Source organism: Schistosoma haematobium, chromosome 7 (genome assembly GCF_000699445.3).
Source record: "Schistosoma haematobium chromosome 7, whole genome shotgun sequence".
Classification (NCBI taxonomy): Eukaryota; Metazoa; Platyhelminthes; class Trematoda; order Strigeidida; family Schistosomatidae; genus Schistosoma; species Schistosoma haematobium.
The window spans coordinates 15,821,350-15,842,206 of NC_067202.1; the positions used below are offsets into that span (position 1 = coordinate 15,821,350).

General features: G+C 34.5%; 1 protein-coding gene across 2 annotated transcripts in view; it reads right to left on the bottom strand.

Moving 5' to 3' along the window:
* Positions 1-20,857, bottom strand: part of BUB3_6 (mitotic spindle checkpoint protein Bub3) — a gene marked incomplete at its 3' end in the record, with an annotated part of 87,133 nt that overhangs the window by 10,324 nt on the left and 55,952 nt on the right. Inside the window, exons 13-18 of one of the 2 annotated variants that reach the window (XM_051218100.1) lie at positions 19,635-20,132; positions 15,013-15,104; positions 13,726-13,851; positions 11,326-11,440; positions 3,144-3,259; positions 1,738-2,160 (exon numbers count right to left, since the gene is read on the bottom strand). In XM_051218100.1, coding sequence (XP_051064534.1) covers positions 1,738-2,160; positions 3,144-3,259; positions 11,326-11,440; positions 13,726-13,851; positions 15,013-15,104; positions 19,635-20,132 — 1,370 coding nt within the window. Of the gene's footprint in view, positions 1-1,737; positions 2,161-3,143; positions 3,260-11,325; positions 11,441-13,725; positions 13,852-15,012; positions 15,105-15,295; positions 20,133-20,857 lie in introns of those variants that run through there. The other variant, XM_051218099.1, reaches the window with a different exon arrangement.

The window sequence follows — 20,857 nt, forward strand, 5'->3', positions numbered from 1 at the left end:
ATCGAGATGACATAAAATTAACAAGATGGACAGTAAAAGTGTTCAAATAATGGAAGTAGTAGTAGTAGTGTTGTAAACGAACACTCAAGTAGGGACGACCAATGTTTTTTTTTAAATACAAAATTATAGAATATCTTGGTAAGATATGAAAACCATACACTGAGCACTTCATTTGTAAATTTCCACCGTTTGTCCTGTACATTCTGTATAATTCTTCCAGTTCATAATTTCTTCCTATTTTCCCTTCTATTCTCTTCAACTCGATCTCCTTAGCCTTCTGCTGCCAGGTTTTCCACTTCCAACTGGTGTTACATATTGCTTATGTCTGTTGACATAAGTAGCATGCACCACACTGGTCCCTAATTTAAGCTGTCCCTCTTGTGGTTGTTCTGCTCGCGGTGCCACCTTCTTCTTTACCGCAGTCTGTACCACACACCCTGTAAAAATGTTGAGTCTGTAGCGCACTGTCTGTCGATATAAGTATCACCCACCACAGTAGTAGTGATAATAAGAAAGCTTAAATATTGAGGATATGATCCGAAACAACAATGAAAGGGAATATTGGAACATGAGATTTGTAGTATGACTACCTCGACCAAAAGTGAAGATCGATATAAAAGTAGTTGGTTGAAAGAAAACCAACACGTAAAAACATCGACAAGTGAAGTGAGTTATGAAGGTAGGTGTAGACTACCTGTTTGGGGTCAGGTGATCACCGTAATCAATGGTTAGACTTTTGATGATAAGGATCAGAATCGATCATAGTGTAGCAGTTGTGTTAACTCTTTGTTCTTCTCTAAATTCCTCATAACTGTTTCTAATCTTATTTCTCATAATTAAATTTTCTGAAGTTGTATCTTAGATGTCTAACATGATCTGTTACTACTTTTACTACTGTAGGATTTATCCTAACAGTTTCACCTCGCTATATTGAAAGAGTATGACAACTTGGACTGTATTACTCATGTCCCAGGCTCTATATTGCGTTTGACTGACTGATAAAGAGGGAATAAATCTGGGTTGTTGTGACCGATTCTGAGTCATGTCACCTATATATCTCCAACCACTTATTGCGGTTATTGCACAAACAATAAAACGGGTAATTTCCATTCACCTATATAACTTAGATCCTCAATCCATAACTTCTTAGACCGATGAGTGAAAATGAAAGTTGTACCGTATCAAAATACGGTACAACGTAATGATGACATCTTTTTAAATATTCAAAAACGTATTATACAATAGGTGAACAAAACTTCATAAGTCTATTCTGAACAAAAATAATACAACTTAGCTACAAACTACCTAAATGGACAGCAAACTGGTGAGAAATATAGGTAAAACAAAGTTTTGTTACTGACCTACCACCACCAACAACATAACAACTTGACGTACTATATGTGATGTCAATTCATTTAGACTAGAAGAAATACTGTAATTTGATTAGCAATAAATGACCAAATATACATGAAATAAATCATATCTCACTCAGTGTACTGATTAAGTCAAACGGTAAATGTTAGGTTATCAAATATTGCTGAATTACACTTCAACCATGGCTAAGGTGAATGAAATATGTAGTTTATGTGATTAACACTGACAAAAATTGTATAGTCATTGAATTTTCCAACTTATACAATGCATGATAAGCTTCATGGTTTATGGTGCCTAGGAAAATTTCCAATCGTTAACATTTGTATAGCTACTTAAAAAGAAAGTTCAGTAGTACATACACACCTCATTTAATTTTGGAAGTTTTGATGAGTTTCCAAAGAAAACAGGACCGAAACATATAGCTATACATTGATATGTCACTGCATTATGATGTTCATGCGCTACAACTCTTGTTATATGATTCATGATAAAGCATAATGTAGCCCAACGCCAAACACGAAATGATTGTTTAGAGATGTTGAACTCCTTTTCGTTAAAATTACTCATTTTCATTAAACTGAAATCCTCTTTTAGTTGTAAGTGGGATGTATTCGATAGGACGACAGTAGTCTGAGGAGATATAGGTGGAGATATAGATGGTTTGAATAGATGGTCACTGATGGAATTCACTCCGCTAAATTGATATTCATTAGAGCCATTAGTCGGAGAGGAAGGATTATTTTGTACATCTACAGGCATTGTGTTCATAGTTGGAATACCAAAAGCCTAAAAGAAAATGCATAGAAAAAGTACAAACCATGATGATTTCTTTTTTGAACACTACTATATATCCGATTACAATAAAATATTCTCATCACAAAATGTGCGAAACAGCAACGAAATTCCCGTACCATGTGGATTTAACTTGTGAATATTAAAAAAAAACTAAATGTATGCTATATCCTAATGAAGAATAAATGAATGACTATTATTATACGATTTATCACACATCAGTTATTCCCAATTTTTAATTACGGACTCTTATAATCACAGCTACTTTTGGTTTGATCTTGCATCATTGCTATTTTCTATTTTATGGTATGATGTAGTCTAGTTGCTTATGTATAAATCAAGTATCTCCGAAATACACAATTCATACAGTGGAAGCTGAGATTGTGTTGTGGACTCAATTAGGTAGGGCTAGACGAAAAGGACCAATAAGAACTTAGAGTTGACTCGAGGTTGCTCGTACCAGTTAACGCGTCATTGGTTTGGCACACTGCCAGGTTTATATAATTGGCGATCTTATCACGTGATAGCAAACAGGTCAAAAGTCACAATAGTATAATATCTTCAAAACAGTGATCACTAACATAGTCATAGTTATCCGTAAATGTTTACAAATATTCTTGACTTTATAATATCGCTTTCCATAGCCAATCATATTATTTATGAATTATATGATGAACACCCCCTGCATCCCTTCAAACGACAGAAGAAGAGGAAGAAGAGGGGGGAAGAAGAAGAAGAAGAAGAAGAAGAAGAAGAAGAAGAGGAAGAAGAAGAAGAAGAGGAAGAAAAAGAAGAAGAATGAAGATATATGAACCACGATGGTGAAATTTTTAATGCTTCTCAATAATTACTTCAAAGAAAAATAGTAAGTATTTTATGAAGGTAAACGATATGCAGACACAATAAGTGCATTGTTCATTTAGTGTTAACAATCAGATAACACAAAAACAATTCATGACAAACTACATAGAACTTACATCAAATGCCATTTTTTTCAATTGAACACGAATAGAAAGTAATAGATAGGCTAATTGTTTCATATCGGAAGAATTCCCAATTTCTGGAACAAGACAGAAAAGTGGCTCCCAAGAGGCTGGAAGAAAGAATAGTTGACAGAAGAAAAGCACAATTAAATTAGGTTTTAAATCAAATTAAATGAATTATTAATTTCTCTTCGATAGCATTCATCTTCCAAAAATGTACACGCAAGTACAAATTCATCTACAAGTCAAAATCATTCAACAATAACCCCCAAATTTGATGAAGCTGAGTAAATCAAGAAAGGGATAAGACAGCTAAAGGTTGCGGCACAAACACTAAAACAAAATGTTCTCTATGAAATATATAGATGATTAGTTTTATTGACGAAAATATAATTACATAATGAAAGTAGGGATTACGATTTAGGAAGTAGAGTCTAAAAGTTAGATTTAGAGTAAGGACTTTATGGTTAAGATATATTATATGGGCTAACTGTGAAACTCAATCATGAACATAAACCAAAATAAATCAAAACTGTGGTTATGAATATGTTGACTTAGAATATGCTGATGACAGTTTTATTTGGTGAAGACGCTGATAAAATACAGAGTCTTCTGACCACTCTAAGCAACAATGTTAGCATGTTCGGAATGCAATTCTCCCCATTCTCGAAATCAAAATGTTGCTTCAGGATTCGGTTACATCGACACCCGAACCAATGATAGAGAGTGAAGTAGTTGAGTATATCGACCGCTTCACTTATCTTGGAAGTTTCATCAGCCCTTGTGGTCTGGTGTGCGACGAAATCTCAGCACGGATACAGAAGACTCGACTAGCTTGCTTTTGTTAACTTGCGTCATCTATGGCGTAGGTGAGATATCTGTCTATCAACCAAAGAACGTGTTTACTGCGCAGCAGTTCGTTCCATCCTACTTTATGGCAGTCAAACATGACCGGTAAGAGTAGAGGATATTCGTAGGTTACTAGTAGTTGATCATAGGTGTCTTCGAAATATTTTCCGTACATCGTGGGACCATCGAGTAAGTAATGCAGTTGTTAGGAAACGAGTACTAGGTAAGGATGGCAAATCAATTGATGAAGTAGTGAAACTTCATCAGTTGAGATGGCTTGGACACGTGTTACGTATGTCCAACGACCGACTGCCTCGACGTGCGATGTTCAGTGGTATAGGAGTAGGTTGGAAGAAAGGTAGGGGCGGCCAGACCAAAACATGGCACAAGTCCATGAAGCAACTGACAAGTGGACTAAGCCATGTGGGTAAGTGTAGACTACCTGATTAGGATCCGCGAGACGATGTCAGCCTATGGTTAGAGACCTTGAATGACATGGCTGAAAATCGTTTGCAATGGTGCAGCTGTATCCACTATTTGTGTTCTCTCAAATTCTAATATCCTGATTCCTCCTTGTCTCTTTCTTTCTCTTTCCGAATTTATTTCACTGTATTATACTCTTTAAGTAACATCTCCAAACACTAATCTTACCGATTACTGCTTATACTCTTGCTACCTCTACCACTACGGGATTTGAATCGACAACTGCATCTCTGTGCTAAGGTGGTGTGGCAACTCGAACTGATGTACGTACGTACGAAGTTCTACGTTGTTACTGACTGACTGACTGGTTAACATTATAACCCAAACTATAACCGCAAATTTAACATTCTAATCTCAACTCTTTATCTAACACCAAAACCTAATTCTAAACTGTAATCTTTATTGTGATGATAAATATTAACCAAAACCATTCATATATGTTTGTTATTTTTTGGATGGTCGATTGGAATCTTGAACCCAACAGGGTCATTCAAACTCCCTCTAAGATCTGAGCAAATTTCAATAGATTTTGCAACTAATCCAATCTATACATAAACTTCCTACTATTAAGAAGGTTAAATGATTCGTGAAGTCAGTACTTCTCCAGAAGATGATCAAAGTCAAAAGATTATTCGAAAATGATTGTAAAAATACATGACAACTAGTTTGTAATCACAATAAAATGAAACAAAATGTTTTGATAATATTCTAAAATTAAATCATAAAATAATAGACAAATTCTGGTGAATTGGTGTTGAGGAGATACGATTGAGTAATAACTTAGTAATTTATAATAATAATAATAACACAATCACTACAGTACTCCATCTAATGAATAATAGAGACCGTCATAAGATAGTTTGACATGTTATTTATTTCTACGAAATATTCAATCATACAGAAAGTAGATCCTTACAATTGTCTTTATAAATGATGTAGTTTGTTTGATGAAAATTAAGATTTTATATAACTGTGTATTTGTGACAATAATTATCAAAGTCAGTTGGTCAATTAAACACACTAATTCCAATTCAATTTGATGTACATTCAAGGTGTTGGTACTGTACAAAAACAAAGAATGAGGAAATTCAGAACTCATAAACGAAGCATGGTTCACGCGCTCAACTTTCAGCTACTTAATCTCAGATACAAAATACACTTCCTATACTTCGGTTTATGTAAACGAATAGTGTTGCACAGAATGTGAAACAAAATCAAATACATGAATCTGAACCTGAGAAATCGTAAAAACTACAAGTTTTTTCGAGCTCAAAAACTGTGAATCACATAGAGCTTCAGTGACTTTTCAGGAAAATATGCATATTCTGCGTGTATCGAAAACGGTATATATACTATTATTTATTTGAACACAAATATTGGTACAAGAGGACACCAAATACATATGCGCCACACCATATTTGTGTATGTGGGCTGCCTGGGTGCCCAAATAGAAGCAGGTGGTTCTCTTGGGGGGCCACACCCCGAGCCTTTGACCTAAAGGTCTAACCCACAAGGCAGTGGAGTATCGTAAGGAGATGCAGTCCCATGGAAGCCCGTGACCAACGATTAGCTCATACGCCATTTGTTCCCGCAGGATACTGGAGCCCATGTACACCATTGGTTTGTGATCCGGTTAAAGAGCCGGACATTCGCTTTTCGTCCTCTCATTTTCGTAAACAACACTCCCGCCACGAGAAGGCAGTGAGTAGGACTTCCCTGGCAGAGGCTGTATACGCGTGGCCGTGTGAGAACATTTCGAGAGGGAGGGAGGACTCTCCCCACTCTCGGCCATACCAGGGCATTTGGGGGCGGTATAAGTCGAGAGGAAACCAAGAAAGTGTAAACATATACATATACACGTCAAAATTTTGTAGTAACACTAATCAAACATATCGGAAGATAGTTTTTAAACTAATGGAAGTGATTAATGAAATTACTTACTTAATTCACATGATCTCATGAAACTATACATTAATGTAAATCAACTTAAATGAAGAGAGCAATCAATATAAATTTACTAATCAATTCTGGAAGTCATCTAGCCTTTCAATTTCATGCTCATTTGTTTTTCTTAATTATACACTAACTAACTATGTAACATAAGAATGTAGAATGTATGTGTACATAACAAATAACTATATATGGTTATTTTCTTCAAACAATAATATAATAGTAGTAATAGTAGTAGTAGTAGTGATATACAATATACGTTAGAGAACTTGGTAAATAGACACATTATACATGTACACATGGATACAAGATTATTATTATTATTATTATTGAATTAGCTAAAATGATACGAATCAGATTAAAGAAAACCAGATTAACCCGCATTGTTATCTTAAAGTATGACATAATACATGTCATTTGAATTAGTAATTGAATTCAATAATATTGTAATATAACCATGTTAAAACATGTTTTATTTCATAATTAATAAAATGGTTATGAAGTATATCACTTAGTGATAATCAATGCAAAGATTGGTATCCAAATGTTAATTGATTAAAATAATCACTAATGAGAAATGTTGAATATTGAAAATATAGTTTGAGAAGATGGAATGAAATAATATGCTTGAAAGGATAATGAGAATGAAGATTTAGAGGAAGGTATTTTAAAAAAAAGTGAATGTATCTACCATTTGAATTGATTTTGAAACATTACACACAAAGTCTTCAATCACTTAATGATCATAACGATCTAAACTCAATAAACTGTATCAACAAACACGACTTAGTATCTGTAAGTATGTTATGTGCCTTGCATCTTCTAAGTGAAAAGTACTTTTACAAGACTGATAGGAACCTGAACATGCACATACTGAGGGTAGTGAGTAGACAGATATAGTCGAGAAATTCGTTTATCTAGGTATCTGTGTAAGTGCCGATGATGGCATGAAAGATGAGGCAAACTCATGTATAGTGAAAGCCAGAGTGGCTCTTGTCAATTTCTACCATTTTGGCGCTATCGTGATGTTATATTGACTGTAAAAAATGGATCTATAATCAGATAATTTTAATAGTTGAGATCATGAGTCAATTGAAGCTAGACCACCATGTAAAACCTGGAAGCAATAAACGGCCGTTCCATGTTATTGTGGGACTCCTCAGCAGTGCGCATCCACGATCTCGCTCGCGGAGTTCCGATCCACGTCCTTCGGTCTCGCACGCGAACGCCTAGCCTCTAGACTATTGAGCCGGCATCCGACAGTGTTAGTGTCTAACCTCAACCACGAAGTTGCGCGACCATCTTCCATTGTACTAAGGTAGGTACCAGTCTCTACCGGACACCATTGGATGCTGAGTCAGTGGTCGTGCGCGAGACCGAAGGCCCTGGGTTGGAAACCCGCGAGCGAGATCGTGGATGCGCACAGCTGAGGACTCCCACAATGGGACGAAGCTGGCGTCCAGTGCTTCCAGATTTTTCATGGTGGTCTAACATCAACCGGTTCATGATCCCAAACAAAAACAAATTTGGAAAACTGTCGAGTAACATGAGTCAGAATCAGTCTTGTCCCCAAATGCCTTGGTACAGCTGAGAGTGAGGAGAGTCAGCTCTCCATCTACAAATACTTCCACATGAATACGTGTATACAGATACTGTCAAGGAAGTCCTACTCACTGACTTCTCACACCACGAGTGTTGTTTAGGAAACTGAGAGGACAGAGATCGAATATCTGGCCGGGGCCTAAAACGAATTGATAGGTATGACGGAGGATCCACATAGGGGAGTTAGTAAACCCCGATTCCAAGCTAATAGTGTACATGGGCTCTATGATCCTGAGGGAACGAATGGTGTTTGAACTTATTGTTGATGACCGGCTTCTATGGGACTGCTTCTCCTAACGTAGTTTCACAGTCATGTGGATTAGACTATTAAATCGAAGGATTGGGGTGCAGCCACCTAAGAAAATCACCTGCTTCGATTTGGGCACTCAAACAGTATCACAGCCCTTACATAAATCAATGATATCTACTACTGGCCTCATTGTTATTGTGTAGCTTTATATGTATTTGGTGCCCCGTCGTGTTCAAATAAATAAACAGAAATTAGTCTTAAAGTCAACGATACATTCAATGATTGTATTCCTCATAGATCTTGAGTTTAAAAGTTATCATATGTTTCTTTCATTGTACTAACTCAATTTCTGTTCTCAAATTATATTGATTTATGCTTTATATATATATATATATATATATATATATATATATATATATTAATACATCTATCAATCTAGATTCTTGTTGTTTTTCCAACTCTGTTTGACTTTGAGAAAAAAAGGAAACGAAATACTTTAATGTTGCCAAGAAAAAGAAAGTTAGAAGTTTCCAGTAAACGGAATGAAGTTTTTCAACAACAACAAAAAAAAGCACATTGAAATTTTAGTGCTATAAATGATCTTGTTTGTTTCTGTTATAGAAATTACACATCATAACAACATAATGAACCATGTGATAACAATTGGTTGTTTATAAAGATCATAAGGATTTAAGAAGTTGTATGACAGTTAAAAACTAATCATAAACAACAACAACAAAAACATGTAAATCTGTTTATTGTTATCTAAAAAGTGTATACAAGCATAATAGTTCATTTCAATAAAATACAATATGTTAATCAATAACAGTACATTGGAATATTATCCTGTATAAATAGTTACGATAATTAATCGACTACAAGAAAATATACCTCAAAATAACTGTTGATGAAATAAAGGGGAATTCAAATACTAGCTCAGTTACCAAGAAATTAAGGATACTCATGTGAAACGGAAGATTCACGGTAGAATCCTGTATGTATAGTATTGACAAGCCCTATATTAGGAGTAAACAGCTGTCCAATGCTTCATGATTTACAATAACTGTATAATCTGAGTCTAACTACCGAGAAATTCTCTTCTCAGACTATATATGATTCAACTTAATAAACTAATATCACATTGCAAACTACAACAATTTATGCCAAGGTTAAAGTAGGCGAAAGATCAAATGATCCATGAAATTGTACCCAGTATCCAGACTAAAAAATAATAATGAATGTTTGAGGACTTTATGATACTCACTCTGATGTTCTATTAATTCATTCTTTCATAATCATCATCGTAAGACTTGGTACACCTATGAATCAGTTTAATTAGGTTTAATCATAGTAGAACAATGAGGTCAAATTAGCAAAGAATTTGAAATAATTTAGTAGTACTAATGATAGTAGTGAACACTGAACATATAGAACGTAGTTTTAAAAAGAAAAGAGTGAAATAAGAGGATTAATATGTATGAAATAATGTAGAAACTCACAAGTTAGAAGATGAAGCATGAATGGATATGTGCTATCGGAACTAGTTCTAATCATTATATTTTCATACAACATATTTAACCACTGACAGAAATTACCTCGCCTAACTAAATAAGACAGTCTGAATTTATCAAGTAAGTATTCCAACGGAAGTTAGCTATTATAATCAAGTAATTAAAGTTAATTTTTTGTATTGTGGTGTGTGCTACTTATACGAACAGATATAAGTAGTATATATTAACAGGAATAGGAAATGGGACTGTTTACCAGCAGAAGATTGAAATGAAGAGAACAAGAAATAAAGCAAAGAGTAATCGCAAAAAACAACAGGATTGAAAGAATTATAGACACTATAAAGGTTAACTCAAGGAAGATGGACAAACAGTGTGTTTAATGTATTGCTTCCATATTTTACAAATACAGCATAATTTTGCATTATATAAAATAAATTGGTTTTCCTCACAAAGTTTTCATTCATTACAATATTAATAAGTTACCAATAATTAGACAAATGAAACAATTTGAGAAATTAAAAATGCTAAGACATAAATCAGTTCATTCAATTATTGATTAAAGTGAAACCAATTTATTCTTCTGTTAGAGTTATGTGCTGATCTTGGATGAAAGGCTTAACTGTGAAACTTTCATGATCTACGCAAATATCATTTGTAGAAACTTCAGAAAGGAGGGAGCTGGTGATTTCATTTAGAAAATTAATAGAGTTTTCGTGATTAGATTGCCCAACTTCAGAGAGAACAAAAACTCTACTAGAATCATTCTCTTGAAGTACAATATGTGTTCATCATACTCTTCCTTCCCAGTTTCTAAATTATTAATCCGACTCAAATATATTTAATTTACTATTAGTTGTTTTATTTTATGCATTCGTGACCCGTAAACTCTCAACGTTATATACACTAAGCATAAAGGATGAATTGCATTAAACACTGGTTGATACATAACGACTCGAGCAAATTTCATTTGCTTTAGTAAGATTTTCATTTATTTATTTCACATAAAATCTGACGCAACTGTGCACCAAAACATAATATACGCCACACAAAATAATTATAATAGGTATGTGAGAACTGGAATACCTCCCGGTGACGCGAATTGAGTCAAGTGGCTTTCCTAGGTATAGCCACTCCTCCAGACCCTTTAACCTAAAGGTCTACAAGAGTATAACAACGTAAAAAGATAGTGCTTTGGTAACTAAAAGTCGAAAATAGGGTCATACGCCATTCAACCCCTCAGGATTCTGGAGTGCATGTACATTATTAGTTTAGAAGCAGAGTTTTCTAACTCCCATATGTGAACGCCTCGTATCTACAACACCAATAAAACAACCACACATTCACTTATCGTAAAAATACTATCATTGCATGGAGATAGTGAGAACTTCTTTGGGTATGACTATAATAAAGTGGTTTTACCAACCCTCGGTCATTTAAGCGGTCCGGTAGGAAAATTTGTAAAAAAAAATTCAAAAAGTAAACATCAATTTAACTCCACGAAAAAAAAAACCATTTAAATAATCACACTCACATAAGGAAAATAATCCAACAGGTAATCGTCGAAGAAAATGTTTAAATAAACCGCATAATGCATTAGGTTCACGCCAAGCATCCAAACTAAACATCAAATCAATATCTTCAGGATGCTTTATTGAAAAGATGAAAAAATGAAAAAATTTCTCATGTAACAGCAAACATGTATAATGAAGTAATATATATGAACAACTAGCAAAACAAAAAGGTTACTAGTGGTAGGTTATTATATACATAAAAGAGATTGAATTCATTGTTAATAAAGCAGGATGTTTTGAAAATAAATAAACAGAACTTTATTGGTGTTATTTCTAATAAATTATACACAAGCATTTGATCATCAAATAACTTTGGTATACGAGTCAGAATCTTTATAAGTCTTATAATTCGAACAGAAAGAATAACCGATTGAAGAAGAGAATAGTTAATCTTAAAAAAGTGTATTTCATATAAGAATGTCTTTTAAACTAAAAATTGCATACAGATACATAGTCAATCAGTTACAACGTAGAACTAGGCACATATATCCGCCGGTCCAGGTTGCCACACCTCATTAGCACAACAAGACGAACTCATAGAAGCAGTTAACACAATGGTGTAATATATAAAGGAAAGAGTACATATAAGGATATAGTAGAGGAAGAAAGAATTAGTTCGTAGAAAGATATAAAGCGATTTTAATCTCACGGTTTAAGGAAAGACAGTAAGTGTATACACCGACGCCATTGTGATCGATTCTGAGCCATGTCACCAAGAGTCTCCAACCATTAGTTACAATAGTCACGCGGACCCCAACCAAGTAGTCTGCATCTACCAACATGGCTCAGACTAGAAGTTAGTGACTTTTTGGACTGATGCCACATAAAGTGAGAAGAAATTTATTCATAAACTTAAAATAATGATATTTGTGATAAAGTTTACAAATAAGAGAAGACAGCCAAGATTGAAGGAGATTTGAACTTTCGAGCACAATATAATAGTAATTAACGAGTGGTTGTGAAAAAACCTACATAATACATATTATTATTGTAACCGAACAATCCAGATGGGAAATATTAATTAGGATAGATTATTAAAATGTTGTCTGATAACTAGAAGTCATCTAAACCGTCGAAACAATGGTTTAGTTAATTGAAATCTTTAGAGAATTGTGAAACGAAAGAAATGTATACATTTTTAAAAAAAATATACTTCGAAGTTTCTTTGACCAAACTAGGAAATGGATGACTACAGGAGAAAAAATATAAGATCAATTAACTCTACTAGCATATAGTAAGCTCACAAATCCTATGGTAAGACTGAGAATTGAGTGAATCATATCTCTCTCCCTCTCTTTTGAAAGGCTTTACCAGCCCCATGAATTTATAAAATGCTATGGAAGTGAGGATGAAAATAAAACTTCGGTACCTGGAACACAAGTGCAAAATTGGTCTGCAATCAGAATTTTCTAACTCCCTCTAGGTAGATCCTCCGTACACACCAACCCTGTCTACGTTCCCGCGGAATATACTCTTTTCGTCATCTCCATCAGGCAAACATCGTAGCCACGAAAAGGCGATGAGTGGGACTTCCCTGGTAGTGGCTTTATACACATAACCATATGAGAATATTCGAAGAGGGAGGAGAGTGGACTAACCACAACATCAACTACACCAGTGCATTTGTGGGTTCAATTTATGCCAATAAATTTCACTATGGATATTAGTGATTGTCACATGTGACAGTTCAAATCACTCTAATATGAAATTATTATGCAAAAGCCTTTCATTTTATACATATTAATTACTATTTACCAATGGTATTACATAACTTTACAACATTAATGCTAGAAAATATTCTGATAGGATAGATATTACTGAGCAACCAACAGAGTTGTTATTATCCGCTTGTCTGTGATATCTAATTATCTTTAGATTTCTCTCAGGAAAAATTAGTTTATTCTACTAGGCTAATAGTGGTCATGATCTTTGACAAGATCTCATTGAGAGATTAAGTGAATAAATTAGTCTCTTGATAAGTCGGCTCAACTCGACTACATAGTATCAAACGTTCAGCATTCTATAATATTCATTTCAATAAATGACAATTTTCGTTAGTCACAACATATTCTGATTAACAATATTGGCCTAGATGTTATTTTCTTTCATTTCATACATGATAATAAGAGACTAACTGATCAAAGTAGCGTAGACAACATTCTTATATTGTAAAATCTACCAGAAAAGAGAAATATAGAATGCTTCATATAATTAAAATTGGTTCAGCAAATCAGAACTAACCATTCTCTACCAGAACCATAACAGATTCATTTCTTCAAGAAAAAAATGATCCAATTTAAAAGTAGAATACAGAAATATAAAATAATGATGATAATAATAATAGTAAGGGTGACACGTACTAGGTTTACTGAAGAGACAAATTGCGCAATTGTACGATGTCGACCAGGTTTTCTATAAAGACCAGGTAAATTAAGTCCATGTATCTCTAAGGCTATGACAATAGCTTGTAACAGGACTGGAACGCACTAAAAAAATATATGAAGAAAAAACAAAGAATGTTGATTACGTTTTCTTGGCATTCCATTACTTGATAATACGTGGCATTAGTCCTTGAAGTCACTAACTTCTAGTCTGAGCCATGTTGGTAGATGCAGACTACTTGGTTGGGGTCCGCGTGACTATTGTAACTAATGGTTGGAGAATCTGGGTGACATGGCTCAGAATCGATCACAATGATGTAATTGTATACACTAATTGTCTTCCCTTAAACAGTGAGATTAAAATCGCTTTATATCTTTCTACGAACTAATTCTTTCTTCCTCTACTATATCCTTATACTACTATGCAATTGGTGTTCATCCTGTTGTGCTAATGAGGTGTGGCAACTTGGACCGGCGGATATATGTGCCTAGTCCTACGTCGTAGCTGACTGACTGACTGATAATACTTACTATGATATAAAGGAACAAATGTTTTTAAAAACACTAAATTTTATTTAAAAAAGCAGTGCAATATATCTATTATTAAAGTTGGAATACTGGAATTGTTGACTTTTGTTTGTTCGTATTGCAATTCCCATCGACTGATGGTGCACATAAATGGACTTTTGTTGAGAATATTATTGACTGGTAAGTATACATGAATCTTGATTGAATCCGAAAACGATGGAGAGAACATATGAATAAGAATTGAAAATGTTATTTATTATTATCAAATAATTTTTGTAGACTTCGTCTGTTAAAAATAATTCTCCTTCTCCAATACTTTACGAAGATTATATGTCTATAGCTCTTACTAGGGAAGTTCTACTCAATGTCATTATGTAGAAGTTATGTTTTTAAGAAAATGAAAGCACAAATAACGAACTGCGGTGCCTAAGTAAAACTGGTGGATAGAAAGGATCCGTCCAAAGGAGTTGGGAGACTCATATTCTAAACCAATGAAACAAATGAGATACAAGACAATGAAGGAACAATTGATAATGTGAATCTATTTTATTCATTGTTCATCATTATGAGATTGTATCGCCAACCGCTGTCCCATTAACTTTTGGATCCGACCTTTCGATGAAAGGTTGCAAGAGCAGCTATACCTCGGAACACTATCTATTTCAGTTTATGCGACCAGGTAATATACAACCATACGCACAAACTTAATACTAATGATAACTAATAAAAAAAACTTACTGGATAATCAGGACTTTCTAATTGAGATTCTAATGAAGCACCGAATACAGGACCAGGGCTATCTAAATCAGTCATATTTGGAGGATCAACAACTAAGATAGAAAGAAAAAAACATTCACAAGAGAATGATAATAGTAATAATGAAGTAAACAGTTTTTAAAAAAAACATTTTCATTCATAGAAACAAGTGTGGGAAAGAAACGACAGATCACTTAAAATAATGAGGTTGTTTCTAAGTGAAAAACAAATACAATTAGAATAATATCATGCTGTGATATAATGAAATACATCAAGATAAAAATAACTTGTATAATTAAGATTAAATAGAAAATTTCTTTCCAAATGTAATAACCATGAACATTTCCCATATGACAAGAAAGTCGAAGAAGAAGAAGAAGAAAAAGAAAGATCAACAATTATGGTGAATAATAGTGAAGAAAAAAGTCTTTTTTTCACGGTAATTCTCATCAACAATGAAATTAGTTAAGGAACTAAGAATTAAGATGTATGTTGGTATTCAAATGTCTAGACAGTTCTACTGTATGGGGCAGAAACCTGGAGAACTACAAAAGCCATCATCCAGAAAATACAGGTGTTCATTAACAGTTGTCTACGTAAAATACTTTGGATCCGTTGGCCAGACACTATTAGCAACAACCAACTGTGGGAGAGAACAAACCAGAACCCAGAAGAGGTAGAAATCAGGAAGAAGCGCTGGAAGTGGATAAGACACACATTGAGGAAAGCACTCGACTGCGTCACAAGACAAGCCCTCACATGGAATTCTCAAGGCCAAAGGAGAAGAGGAAGACCAAAGAAAACATTACGCCGGGAAATGGAGATAGACATGAGAAAAATGAACAAGAATTGGATGGAACTAGAAAAGAAGGCCCAGGACAGAGTGGGTTGGAGAATGCTGGTCGGCGGCCTATGCTCTATTGGGAGTAACAATCGTAAGTAAGTAATGTTGGTATTCATATTTAGCTATTAATCGACTTTAATGTAAAGTTGTAATTGAATAACAATATCGAGTCAACTTGTTCAAGATGAATAGATATCAACATAGACTGATCAATTACGGTTACAAATAATAATAACAAGGAATCGGAGGCTCAGAATAACACCTTCATATTTGTTGAACAACTTACTGGTCAATGCTTGATAGTTCAGTAGATAATATATTTGTGCTTAAAGCGTAAAGTGTTGAGTATGAGTCTTATCGTAAACACTTACATTAATACAAGTACACTCAGTTGACGAAACCCGTTAGGAACTTGTTTCCACTATTAGTCACATATTAAATATACTGAAACTATTTTGTTGAACTAGTCTGAGACTACTATACACATACGGTAACAGATTGGATATACGAATCTAAAAAGTTAAAGTTCAACATAACCATACAACCATTGAACCGAAAATCCATGTACTCAAATTTGATAAACCTGTCATATACAAAGCAACCTTAAACCAATAACAACGGGAAGTAACATTCGTCCTCATCACATAGCCGACTTAATGGTTTGAAACCTGAAACCAAAAGCATTATCAGTATAGAGTTGTGGAGATTGATGACTTTTGATTGAGATCATAAATCGATCAATGTTATACCATCATTGAAAACCTGGAAGCACTGGATGGCTATTTCACCCTAATATGTGACATCTTAGCAGTGCACATCCACGATCCCACACGTGGGATTAGGACTCAGAACTCTTGGTTTCGCGCGCGAACGCTTAACCTCTAGACCATTGAACCGGCATTCAATGACCTTACTGTGCCTCCAGGTTCTCAATGGCAGCCTACCATTGGTCGATTTATGACCCCAATCAATTAACAATTGTTAAACGTTAATTAATTTTCCAACTTTTGTTCCATTCTCCATCATATATGGCTTGATTGTATGTGAAGTGTGATACCTAACTTGGGGTGTATCGTAGTCTGATAAGTTATGTATATAAACCTATGAGTGCGTGAAAAATATAAAAGAGCTTATCTACTACGAGAGAGAGAGAGAGGAAAAAACTGTGTTTCAAACCAATAGAAGTGGAGTTATCTCAGCAGGGTGTCATTAGTGAAAAATTAGTACGTTAGACCATATAAAAAGTATTATGCTTAGAATAGAGTATTTTGAATCTGGAATTCTGATTGGTGAATCTTGCTCTGGTAATACCGACTAAGCTTCTTTATAATCAAGCGTGGATAAGTAGTAGTAGGAACTTGTGATATTGATAAAATAGCTTATCAACTAGTCACACACACACACACACACACTACAAGTTTTACAATCACAGAAAAACTACGAATTATTAATCCTGTCAAGAAAAAAAAATGCCTTCTATTCAGCGATAACAGCAAAATGAGGTATAAAGAGACAAAAAAATCAGTTACACATTCATCGTTGAAACAAGTCACACACAGATACACGCATGAAGAAAAAAGGTAGTGTATAGTCTAGTATCATAACTTATTTGTTATTTTCCATACACAAAAAAAGTATATCTATATAAATAGAACACATGTGTACTGAAAGAAAAAAAACATGAAATGTATCCATTGGAACTAATAAATATTGATTAAACACTGGATCGGTCTTTGATCGGAATAGGTATCATCATTCAGTATCAATGCTACAATATTTTTCTTCTTTTTTTTTCAAGTTGAACATGATAGTGGCAAATTTAGTGGTAGATAATGAGGAAAACTACAAATACAAAATAATTCAGCTTATCAAGTTGTATAATTACAGAATTATTATTTCTAAGGCAATAAAATAAACATGATTAACGTACTATTGAACAATGTCGAATGGAATAGTGACATAAAAAGAGTGCTTAGTTAATTTCAATTAATTACAAGCAAAATGTGTTATGCATTTATGAGGGTTAGTAAAAATTAATGCAGTAAAATAAAGTCAGTCAAATGCAATGTAAATCAGTCCAAGATTTGAAACGTCCCATTTGCATAGTGAGAAGAAATTATTGGGGTAAATTCCGGGGTAACAGAGGTAGGAACAGTATGAATGAAAATAGAGAAGATTAAACATCGAAGATACTATTCGTGAAGAAAATATAGGATCTGAAAGAATACACCCCCGTTACTGTGAACGATTTTGACCCATGTCATCCCAAGTCCCTAACTATTGACTATGACTAGGTAGTCTGAGGTAAAAGAAAACGTTTTTAGGTAAATAGTCAGTTGTAATCAATGAAGAACTTGACATAAAGATGTGTCATTCTAACTACATCATCCAACCACGAAATATCATTTACCTAATGAATGGCAAAGGATTTGAAACACATGTAGGGTTAATAACGTTAGTAAGACAGACAAATGTTGAGAATATATTTCGAAAAGGTATATATGGACGAACACTACAACTCAAGGATTTAGAAGACGATGAAAGTTGAATGCATCTACGACTTTGTGACAGATTACAAACCAAGTCACTCAGCGCTTTAAACCAGCCAGTAGTTTGTAGCTACCAACATTGAGCTGAAACGAAAATTCAAGAACTTGGAAAAATGATGCGATGCTTTGATTTGGTAGTTCATATTTTTCTTCTAACTCACTTTTACACCAGTTAAAATATCGCCCATGTGCACTAATGGTTTGGAGTCAGAGTTTCCCAACTCCCCCAGGTGGATCCTCCGTCATACCTATCATATAGGTTCAGGCCCCGACCAGATATTCGCTTTTCGTCCTCTTAATTTCATACACAACACTCGTGGTGTGAGAAGCCAGTGAATAGAACTTTCTTGACAGTGGTCATATGAGAGCGTTTAGAGCGGGAGAGATGACTCCCTCCACAGATTAACAAATTCAATTTGTTTGTATTGCTATAATTTTTAACGGATAAATCATGAAAACAGTCTATTGTATTTCTGAATGACAAATATAACTTTTATGATTCACTCAATGTCGATCACTGACTCGCGCACGCTCTCAATAACGATCAACCATAATGCGCCTAAAATTCAGCAACCACCAAATAGTAGATTAGAAGTATTAGTGTGACCACAATAACGGCGACGATTAGAAAGAAACAAAATTTTCAGTTTAACATAGTCATAAATGTAAACTATCTAAATTTAAGAATCTCTACAAACCTGCTCCCGTCCCCCTCGACATACTAAAAATAATTCTATGCTTACTGGTGACCTTTTATTTCTAGATGTAATTCCAGGAGTTCTAGTAAGAGGGTGCAACTAGCCAAGTCCAACCATGTTGGGTATGAGGAAGTTATTTTGTCTTAGACAATGCAACAGAAGGTGGTTGTGTGATATCGCGAATTAAGTGAAATTAGATATGTACACCATTGCATGGTTTAGAGGCTTAGTATTTAGATGAGATATCTGGGTTCGATTCCCGTTTGTGTGGCCGTACATGTGCACTGATGAAAAATTCAATACTAGAATGAAACAGCTATGCAGTGTTTCCTGGTTTTCAGTAGTGATCTAACTACAGTCAGTACGTCATACAAACTGGGAAGAAAAGCAAGATGGCAAGTTTAGTAAAATTATTGTAAATAAAGTCACCGTTCTTATATATGTGTACATAAAAACGGGTATATATGTACACACACACACAAACTGTATATCTATATACATATGTATACATACCTGTCATTAGTGAGCTGAATTTATGTTCATTATTTGGAGATTCCGAATGTGAAACATCCACGGTAGAAGATATATCCCAATTGTTATTACTGTTTACATTATGATAATTTACACTGCTGGTGGTGGTACTTCCACAGCTACCACTAAAATAACCAGTGGTAGAGGTGACAATGTTGTTCATTGTATTGGTTGGATTATTTGCAGTTGAGAAATTAATTGAACCAACTGAGGGACCATTAGAACTAATACTATTACTGGTACTACTGGCATTATTATTGCTATTAATATTATTATTATTTACACCAACAGGACGTTGAAGCCATTGTTTGAATCCGCGTAGTATTTTATTTGTACGAATTAAACTAGTTGAATGTGATTTATCGTCAACGCTGTTGTTAATATTACTAGGAGTTACATCAGACGTTGTCTGATTATTACTGTTATTATTATTGGAGATATCGTTTATTATTGTCTCAGTGTTGTCCGATCGAATACCATCTACAGATAAGAAAAGTCGAGAATTATTTAAAACTTTTATTCGAATAAATGTAAAAAAATATCAGTATAAATGAGAAATTGATCCTACTGGGCACTTTTTGAAAATGTCAAAGTAAAAAGAGATATAAGGCCACTATTACAAAAAATTCTTTTAAACTCTATCAATGCACGATTGTGTTTAGTACCCCCAAATGACCCAGTACGTTCGAGAGTGGAAAGAGTAAGCTCTTTATCTATAAATGCTTCCACATGAACACATGTATACAGACACTATCAAGGAAGTTCTACCCATTGGCTTCTCATACCACAAGTGTTGTTTACGAAATTAAGAGGACGAAAATCGAATGTCCGGTAGGAGATTAATCCGAGTTGATAGGTATGATGGAGGATCCACCTAGGGGAGTTGGAAAACCCTGATTCCAAGCCAATAGTGTACATGGGCTCCATGATCCTGAGGGAACGAATGGTGTTTGAACATATTGTTGGCGACTAGCTATTATTGGACTACATCTCCTACCGTTGTTCTACTGCCTCGTGGGTTAAACCTCTACCTCTAAGTGAAAGGCTCTGGAAGTGCCAATGTAAGAAAACCATCCGGTTTAGTTCGGGCAACCGGACAATATTCCAGCTCTCACAGCAATCGAATGATTTGTGCGGCGTACATATATTCGGTGCCTCATTGTATCAATGTTGATATGTTTACATAAATGTATAGAATGAAGAAG